At 45.7% G+C, this 9,878-nt stretch overlaps 1 protein-coding gene across 1 annotated transcript in view; it reads right to left on the bottom strand.

Moving 5' to 3' along the window:
• Positions 1-2,793: 2,793 nt before the first annotated feature.
• Positions 2,794-9,878, bottom strand: part of TGFBI (transforming growth factor beta induced) — a 21,440-nt gene continuing 14,355 nt past the window's right edge. Inside the window, 10 exon segments of the mRNA XM_017836086.1 lie at positions 2,794-3,546; positions 3,707-3,731; positions 4,502-4,581; positions 4,768-4,870; positions 5,762-5,886; positions 7,723-7,853; positions 8,352-8,488; positions 8,653-8,798; positions 9,043-9,180; positions 9,319-9,572. Of these exon segments, the coding sequence (XP_017691575.1) occupies positions 3,491-3,546; positions 3,707-3,731; positions 4,502-4,581; positions 4,768-4,870; positions 5,762-5,886; positions 7,723-7,853; positions 8,352-8,488; positions 8,653-8,798; positions 9,043-9,180; positions 9,319-9,572 (1,195 nt within the window). The 3' untranslated portion in view covers positions 2,794-3,490.

The raw sequence follows: 9,878 nt of genomic DNA on the forward strand, positions 1-9,878 counted from the left end.
CTTTTCCAGCCCTTCAGAGGCACCACTTTCTGTTCCCTGCTCCAGCCCCGGGGAGCACTGGGGCTCCACAGGCACAGAAGAGACTCACAAGCAGCAGCCCAGACATGATGGCATCATTTCAGGACTTAGAGCACACACTTAAAAGCTGTACTTTTCCTCAGTGGATTTCTGCATACATTTAATTATTTTGCTGAACCAGAGCCACTGCGAGGGAAGGGATCATTATTCTAAAAAAAAAGTAAACAAGGGCAGCTGCAGATCCCTGCAAATTTTCATTAGAAAAACACTCTTGACTTCAAAGGAGGGAAAAAGCAAGATTCTCCTCCAAAAGGCTCTTATCTGCTCTCAGCTCAGCTCCTTTTGCCCCAGTCCTGGTGCAGGCTCGTGGTGACATTCACCCCCACTCTGGGTTTCAGGTGGAAATACTCTGACAACATGAGACACCCAAACCCCCTGGTGCCACAGGGCTGTGTGCTGAGCACCCCAGTGCTGTTTGCCACAGGAAGGCTCATCCTAAATGCTGCCCATCCCAAGGCTGCCCCAGGGACTCTGCAGCTGCCCAGACCCTCCCTCAGCAGTTCCTAAATCAGGCTTTGCTTCTTCCCTTCCCCGAGTGCCTCTGTCTGGACTCCTGCAGCTCTGGGGTGGGATGGGATTGGTACACAGGGGATCTCCCAGTCCTCCATCCCACCACAGCCCTTGGCTGGGACATCCCTCAGGTTCCCACACCCATGGGAGCTCTGTGCCCCTCAGCCAGCACTTCCCCAGGGGAGTTATGTTTTGCCTCAGCACCAGAAGCTTCCTTCTTACTTTCACTTCCACCTTTTGTCACATTATAAAAAAAAAAAATATTAAAAATATTTCTTTAGAAAATGACAAAAAAGTTTTTGTTGCCATCATTTCAGCACTCCTCATTTCCCTATCTTCCAGCTGCTCTCTTGCTTCATCCCTGTGCACCCCTTGAGGGCTGAAGCATTAACATCTGACTCCCCTTGCTGGGAGGGCTGCCAGCACCCACCCTCACTTCACAGGATAAGGCTCATGGATGAACATCCATGGGGAAAAACGTCCCCAAAGGGTCACTGAGTCAAAGTAGGGGATGCAGTCCCTGCTGATCAACTCAAGCAGCTCAACCACTGATCCAGCTGGGTATCCCTCCCTGAGCACAGGGGGATGAGAAACCAACTCAGAGCAGGGAAAGGGAGGGAATCATGTAATCTCAAGAGTTTCAACCAACATGAACTATCATCTGGAAACACCAAAAACCAGGGGGGTTCCAAGCAGAGAGCCTGTGGGAAGGCACCCTGGGATGGCTTCCCAGGATGTGGGATCCCAGGGAAATTACAGAGTCAACACAGCAGGGACAGCAGCCCTGCACCCACAGCCCCGTGGGGAGCTGCTGCTGGCACCCCACAGCAGCTCAGAGGATGGAGCAGCAGCAGGAAGAGTAAGGGAAGGAGCACTGCCAGAGAACCAGCCAGAAAAGCAATGGGAGAGAGCAAAAAGGGAATTGGTTTGCAAAGTTAACACACCTCTAGCTACTAGGAACTCCAGAGGGACTCATAAACCCAGTAACCCTGCCTAGCAAAACACAAAGGAGATCATCACCACCAGTCTTGATGCCTGCCCAGAAACCACAGGGTGGGAAGCCAAGGCTGTACTCCCAGATGAAAACTCCTGTCTCAGCAGATGGGACTTCTTGTAGTTATTAAACTCATCTAAGCAAAGTTTTCCCTGCTCCCATCGACTCCAGCGGCTTCATTTTGCCATGAAACAATTAATTGGTCACCAGGCCAGGCATCAAGAAAGTACAAGCAAGGGGCACTCACCGAGATGAGAAGCAGATCTACTTTCCACCTTTCCAGGTTGCAAAGGACTTTATATCCCTTAATTATGAAGCTTCAAGGAGGAAAAAATCAAACAAACAAAAAAAAAACCAAAGCAGAGCAAAAAAAAAAGCCCTTGCAATTGTATGTGCTGTAACAGAGCCAGAGGTGAGGCAGCTTTCCCTCTCTCTCAGACTTTTGAAGGAAGAATATTTAATGACCCTAATGGCAAAAAGCTGAGCCTCCCCCAGAATTCAGTCCCCTGATAGGACTCATCTGCCTTGGGAATAGGGGGCTCCAAGGGTTCCCCATCAGCCTTTAACACCAGGACCACATCATGCCAGAAAAATAGTAAAGAAAAATGAGATGGGAAGATGAAGAAGGGAAATAAAAGAAGGGCTTGGTTATTTTTCACACATTTGAGTTATGCAGATGGCTCTGAGCGTGTGGGATTTCAGTTTGGGCTTTTAATAGAAGGAAAACTATCAGGGTGTTCCTCAGCCAGAGCAGCCAAAACAATCTGGGGGTTTTTTGTATTCTGCACCTGATACTCTCTTTCTTGTTTTTTGCCTCACAATCCTGGGTTTCACCGAGGTGATAACTAACTGGGAGGGGATATAAAGCCCTGGTGGGTGAGTTAGTGCTGTTGGCACCACGGAATGGAGAGCTGAGCTCCAGCTGCCAGGGGAGGTGGCTGAGGATGCAGCAGGAGGGATGTGCAGTGGGAGGGTGGCTGCCCTGTGCTCCTGGAATTGCGTGACAGTGACTGCTCACGAAAGCACCATCAGAAAATGATGCCAGGCCGGGATCAGAGGGGAGAAATGCTTTGCCATTCCACCCCAGTAACTATTTAACCTGTTAACATAGACCCAGCCAAATGTGACCCCCCCTCCTTCCCCGTGCTCAGGAGGGCAAACGATGCCAAAAGGCAACTCAAACCAACCAAAAAACCAAGCAAGCATTGTCATCGCTTCTCGTATTTATATTTTTGATTTTATTTTTAATTTTTATTAAAAAACAACCATTATCAAAAACGAACCATTTACTGGAAGGCTTCAGCCAGGGAGAACTCTCATTTCAATCTCGTGAACAAAAGGCAGCACAGTTATTACCCAGAGGCTTTAAAAAAAAAGGTTTAAAAAAAGAGAATGTTTCAAACCATAGTTTATAGCTATGCAATTTTCTCATTGTCCATAGAGAGGCTTTTGTTAAAAGCCTTCAGTTCAGAATTTCATGGAAGACTTTTAAAACCCAAGGGAACAAGGAAGCACATGCTTGTTTAAAAAAAAAAAAGGCACCTGCCCTTGGATGTACTTAACAAGCCCAAAACTGGGTATGTTTAAAATTGCAAAGTAGTGAATAGTTTTTATTAAAAAAAACAAAACAAAACAAACAAAAACCCCCAACAAAACCCCCAGAAATTAAAAACCCCAAAACATTTCCTCAGTCTGGGAACTTTGAAGTTAAAACCAAATAAAAAAACGGTCTTAAAATATATATACATATATATATATGGCTTTCCACTTTTCCTATCCATTTCGCTGGAGACAAAAATAAACTTAAGGGTGATATTTGGTTTTTGAAAACGATCCTGTCCTTCTCTTTAGCTGTCAGCCAGAGCTGGGGGGGTGCAGGCCCTGATGTGTGGGTGCTCACGACGTGGCTCAGACCCCCCCCGAGTTCTCCTTCATCCTCGCCAGTAGCCGGGAGTAGACGGGAGCTGCCAAGGGAAGGGGCAGGTTGGGTGGCACAGACACAAAGCACCTCCCTGTGCCCTCCCCTCCCTGCCATGCTTAGGGCAAGACAACAGAATAAACCTCTTTGAGGGACAGGGACATACAATGGAAATTAAAAACGAGGTGGAGAAGTTGGTTTTTTACCTAGTCGAGGATTCCTCTGAGAAACCTGCGTGGAATAGATCAGATAATAAATACAACAGATCCCTGACAGACATAAGAGCAGTTAGCATGTCAATATATTTGACTATTTATAGTCAATTATATATGTGTATATATGTATATATATATAAATATATGTATGTATATATAAATATATATGTATATATAAAAATATGTGTATATATGTATAAATATACATATACATATATACATACACCTATAATTATATATTAAGTCTGTTATATAAAATACATTCAACTTATAAAAATATATTACATATTCATTTATATTATAACTAATGTAATGTAATAATAGAAATATATAGTTGAATGTGTTGTTTATGTATTTATACAATATATTAAATATATCAAATATATTATAAAAATATATTGACTTATGTCAATATATTGACTATTATGACTATTGACTGTTATGACTATTGACTGTTATGACTGTTATGACTATAATTCACTATTATGTCAATATATTTATTGACATAGTCAGTAGTCACCAAAATCTATGGATTTTGTCATTCTGGAATGACAGCTTCATTCTGGAAGCTGACACATATAACACCATGCCAAGGTTGCCTGCTGCAAACTGAGGCTTCGTGTTGACAAATGTATTATTTCTTATATAATTAAATCATGCAAGGAGAGAGGATGGATCATTGCCTGAAATGGCAATTTCAGGCAATTTTGGAAGTCAGCATGTGAATGAGATGTTATCTTGCCATCACTGTTACCCCAGTGTGATTTCAGTGAGAGTTTTTTTTACCTTGGATAGCGCAGACGCCTGTTTGAAGATTTCCAGTGCGGGGTCTGCAGGCTCGTCCCCTCTTTCCTGGGGCCTTGAAGCTGAGGGTGGGACACGGAGAGCACTGAAGCACCCGAAGCACTCAGGCTGCTTCCTTCCCCTATTTGCTGGTGGAAATCCCACAGCAGCCCAACCCTCCTCACCAAACCCAAGCCATTGCCACGTGTCCCCACCCCCTCCCGAAGCAGCTTTGCTGTCACAGGGTGGCCCAGATGTTTCTCACCTACCCTGTGGCTGTAGGACAGAGTTCAGGGCATAAATCACCCCGTTTGTGGCCATGATATCGCTCTCAGCGACGGGCTCCTTGTTGATGTGTATCACGTTGTTTTTCTGTTCAGGGAAAGAAAAGATAAAAAAAAGAAAACGAGAAACTTTTTGTTATTTCCGATGTCGTTTAAAAAAGCCCTCACTTTGCATTCATTCCTTCACTGGATGGCTGAAGGCCTTTTCATTCCTCTTGCCCATTAAGGAGGATAAAAAAACAAATTACAGCCTGAGCAGTCTGCCCTGGGATGGCTGGCAGGCTTTAGGCTCTCTCAGTGCTCTGGCTGGGAATGCTGTCCCGTGGCAGCAGAGCACATCCACCAGCAACCTGGTGGCAGCAGGCACTGCCACTCGTGCCAAGGGGGATGGCTGTGGAGATGGGATCAGGAGAGGGCAGAGCAGGACTGGACAGGGGAAGAGTCTGTCATGCACTTTGGCCAACTCAATGCACTTGCAAACACTGTTCCTTCCATTTTTGTCCTGCATTTTCTTATGCGTGGTAATTTATTTTCTGAAATGTTTTTTCTTTTTCCTCAATAGAGGATCCTACGATCTCTTAATGCAGCGCAGAGTTTGTGAAACGAAATTATATATCTAAATAAATCCTGCTGCTTTAGGGGAGCCCATGCAGAGATCATTTTGGTTACACAAAAAGAGATGTGTTAGCTGAACAAGCTATTCATTTCGTTTATTTATGCTTTTTCCCCCATGACTCAGGGTTACATTTATAACAGCTCCTGGAAATCATTTACAATTGGCCTTCTGGGGGGGAAAGCTGAAGCAAACCACATTTCATTCTTCCAGCTTGTTGGATTGAACACATGGCAACAGTCCCTCTGCTGCAGCCCGGAAAACTCTGTTTGGTGGGACTGTGAGCACATTTAGGGGAGATTCCCACACAGACACAGACACACTCATGGCCCTGCTGAGCACAGAACTCCATCCCAGAGAACTCACCATGCTGACTTCCAGTTTGTCTCCCTGCATGGATTTGAGCCTCACGAGGGCATTGACGGCGCCGCTCACCAGGATCTCGTCGGCCACGTGGAACTTGAGGATGTTGGCAAGTTCCTTGGCATTACCTGGGGGAGGAGAAAACAACATCAGCACTTGCTTCCCATATTTCATGTGCTGGAATGGAGTTACGTGGAAAATACCACCGTTTCCTGAAAGTGCAAAGAAACAATGTAAAATTGAAAAAAAAAACCAAACAAAACAAACCATCACCCCAAAAAAACCCAAAACAAAATAAAACCCAGGTTGGAGCTGCTTAGGACATTGAGGGCATTCCTGCCTGGGCAGGTCAGGATCCCAGCAAGTCCAAAAGGATGCTCTTCCAGTGTCCCACCTCAGTACCTACCAAACCCGCCCAGAACATGAAATTCCTGTTTCTTGGGTTTTCATCCCTCGTTCTCTCACTGTGCACAGCATGAACCTGCTCCTGCTTTCACTTCCCAAGGAAGTCTGAGATGGCAGGGCAAAGAGCCACGTGAAATAAGGAAGCAGATGGAGCACTCTGGTATTTGCAAATGTCACCAAGGCCAGTGTCACTTGGCAATAATTCTCACAGCTGGGTAGGAAGGGGAAAAGTACAGGAGAATTGTCACTACTGGCTCAGGGATTGATGCCCTGATCCCCACTCCACTGAGTCTCTACTCATCTAGTCATGCTTTGAAGCAGATTTGAGGAAGATAAGATGCTTCCCCTTCACCATCTATTTTCCAGAAGAGGAATATGGGCCAGCAGCCCTTGTCCTGCTTCTCCTTCAGAGGATGCAGTGTCCCTGGCAAGCCCCACTAGTGCAAAAGGTGGCTCCATGTACAAAACCAGAGCAGCTCCCTCAGCTCCCTTGTCTTTCAATGCTTCCAAAGCTTTTATTTCAGCTTTTTTCCGTGATGGTTTTTAGGGTGGCCACAGTTCACGCTGCACGTCCTCCCCAGTGTGATTCACTCCTACATCAGAGGCATAAGCTAAATATTTGCGTGAGAAAAGAACATCTGAAGTGTCCACATCTGGGAATCTTCATTCCTGCAGCCATTTACCAGAGCTGCAAAACAGTTCTGAAATATTTATCTATTAAGTGCTAGACTGGATGTGCAGTCTGATATTACAGGTCCCTCGTCCCTGCACTTAAAAGGATAACCAGCTACCATGGGCAGAAGCTTCCCAAATTATGATGTCAATGTTTGGTTGGGTTTAATGACCAGAAGACATTACTCTCAAATACCTGACGTTGTTTCCAACCACAGCCAGTTTTGAACATGAAGAAAATAAAAGATTGTGCTGCTTTTCCAGGAGGGCATTATTAAACATTCCTGTGCTGTTTTCCACACCCAGCCTGTGTGCCTGTGCTTTTCAGGAGGCTGGTCTTAACCTGAACTAGGCTGGAATATTTGTTGTCTTCCCAGGATCAAACTGAACCTCCTGCTTTGTCTATGTATAAATAAAAGGAGAAACAAGCCTTTTGCTACTTAAATGTCATACAGTGTAACTTGAGGCTGTGCATGGACCACTGTCTTCTCTTTGCAAAATTTACTTCAGACACCCATGGTTGAGAAGAAATTCTCACTTCTCTCAGCCTCGAGAAAAGCAGAGACCTCACTGGTTCCTTTAGAAACACCTGGGAGTCATCTTGCTTACAGCACCAGCACAGCCAGATTAAAGTCAGAGTGAGTTTGTGGCACAAACTACAAACACATCTTCCAAGAACACAGGCAGTATAAACCCCACTTTGGGAATTCAGTGTCACTCTCTGCATCCTCAGCTTTTTGCTTCTCCAAATTGGCTGTGCAGGAAGCTCACCCTTCCAACAGACAGGGTCAAAGAATGAGATCCAGCAGAGATATCTGGCCATTCCTGCCCATACCACACCAAGAGGTGAGAGCAGCAGTTCACCTGAATGCCCTCCAAATGCTCACCCATGAGTTTGTTGAGCTCCCCCTGGGGCAGGGCTCGGAAAGCTTCGTTCGTCGGAGCGAACACCGTGAAGGTCCCCGGCCTGTTGAGGTTCTCTGTCAGCCCTGCAGACTGGATTGCAGCCACCAGGGTGCTGCAAAACAAACACACAGCAAAGGCTTCACTGCAAACACTCCTTTGGTGCTCTTTGAGCAGTTGCACACTCTGCTCTGAGAGAGCTGGGGGGTTACAATGGCGAAATCCTGCTGGGATCCAGCGAATCAATTAATCAAAATGTTGATTAGGTTTAGATTGGGAAATGAGCCTGTGAGGTCTGACCAGAACATCTGAGTGCTGACTCCTTGGGGACCAACTGGAGATAGAGAGATCTGGCCACAGGGGCTCTGATGGGCAGAGATGGATTCAAAGCCAGCTTCTTACTGTGCTAAGGGAACCACACAATCTTGGCTCACAATTCATTGAGGGTTATTTGAACTTTCATTCTCTATAATTTAGGGAGACCATGGTTTTGGATGCTCTTTCTGTGTTAAAAAAACATCTGTATCATCATGGCTACAACCCATAACAAACAGAAACTGCTTTGGCAGCTCTTCTTCTCCTAACTAGCACTTGGGAAGAGCAGAAAGGTCACCTGAAGCGATGGTCTGCCTTGAGAACATCCATCACTGAGCCAGTTGGTGGAGTCAACATCTTGTCCACACTGAACAGGGTCCCAAACCTTCCCCTCTTGTCATGGGCAGCAATGCAGGCGTTTTCAATGCAAAGGTTCTGCAGACACAATGACAGAAAAAAAAAACCACTTTATTAGCATTTGCTTCCAAAGAGGGATTTTTGTACTTTCCATGATGTTCATGAACACTTTATGTGACAGCTGTGAGATCAGAACCTCCCTCATCCCTCAGGCACACAGAGCACACACTGGGAGGACTCACATTGCGGTACACAAACACTCTGAGCTCCTTGTCCCCCAGAGTCTGCAGCTTCTGCCCATGATACAGATACTTAGAGGAGAGCTGGTCTTTAACAATGTGGTTCAGAAGCAGGTTTCTCATGTTGCTGTCAATAACTGGGAGTCCATCTGCAGCAAAAAGTGTGAAAAGAACCAGTGATTCACTTAATGTTACTATTGAGACACTAAAAACCATTCAAATACAGAGTATTACCCACATCAGTTTTAAACTGTAAAGCTAGATGCCACTGCCTGTGGCTGTGGCATTTGAGAGAGGATTTGAGTATTTGTGCACTGAAACTTGGTTGAAGACTGTTTGAAGGAGGTCTGTGGCCCAAGCACTTGGAAGAAAGGGATTTAATCCCTGGCTTACCTTTGAACACATCGTTCACTGGGGCAAGGAGGGTCACTCGCTCACTGCCAGTTAGATGAGAACTGAGACCAGCTTGTCTGAAAAACTCTGTCGACTTGGAAACTTCAGATTCTTGTGCCAACTCAAACAGAGTCTTAGCTGAAAAGAAAAGCAACACATAGTAACCTTGCATTAAGGGCAATCCACCCATTGCTATGCCCTCTAAACCCAGCATTTCCTTGGCAGAATAGACAGAAGAAAGGCAGCAGAAATGGGGATGCAGAGAGGCCCCAGTACCCGAGTCTGGGATCAGCAGCTCGTTGACGAAATGCACGACGCCGTTGGTGGCCAGGATGTCCTTGTTGGCAATGATGGGCTTCCCGTTGAGGGTCAGCTCTTCCCCACTGCAGCCCACGTCCAAGGTGGTTCCTTCCAGAGTCTCCATGGTCAGGCCAGCGATGATGGCCTCAGCACACATGGCTGACTTCAGGATGTGATGGTTCAGCAGGTCTGTGGGAGAGGAAAATGTCTCAGTGAGCTGCAAAAATCAGCTGTGAAAGCACTGCAGCTTTTAGGGATCCTGTTCAGTGGCCAGGGTGTACTGCACGGGGCTCCACTCCATAAAATGCAGTCATTTTAAAATGTGACATTTTTGTTCAGCAGCCCGTGAAGTAAAGTGTCTAAAAAGAGTCATTTTTAAACACCTTTGCCAACTTCAAAAGGCTTCATGTTGGTATTTGACTCATTTGTCAGGGGAAGTTACACTGATTAGATACTACTTTCCTTGCATCTTGCTGGGTCAATAGAAATCACCATCACAGAGGAGTGCTAAAAGAAAACTCAGAAAAGGGACTGCT

This window comes from Lepidothrix coronata, unplaced genomic scaffold, assembly GCF_001604755.1.
Source record: "Lepidothrix coronata isolate B3197 unplaced genomic scaffold, Lepidothrix_coronata-1.0 Scaffold269, whole genome shotgun sequence".
Classification (NCBI taxonomy): domain Eukaryota; kingdom Metazoa; phylum Chordata; class Aves; order Passeriformes; family Pipridae; genus Lepidothrix; species Lepidothrix coronata.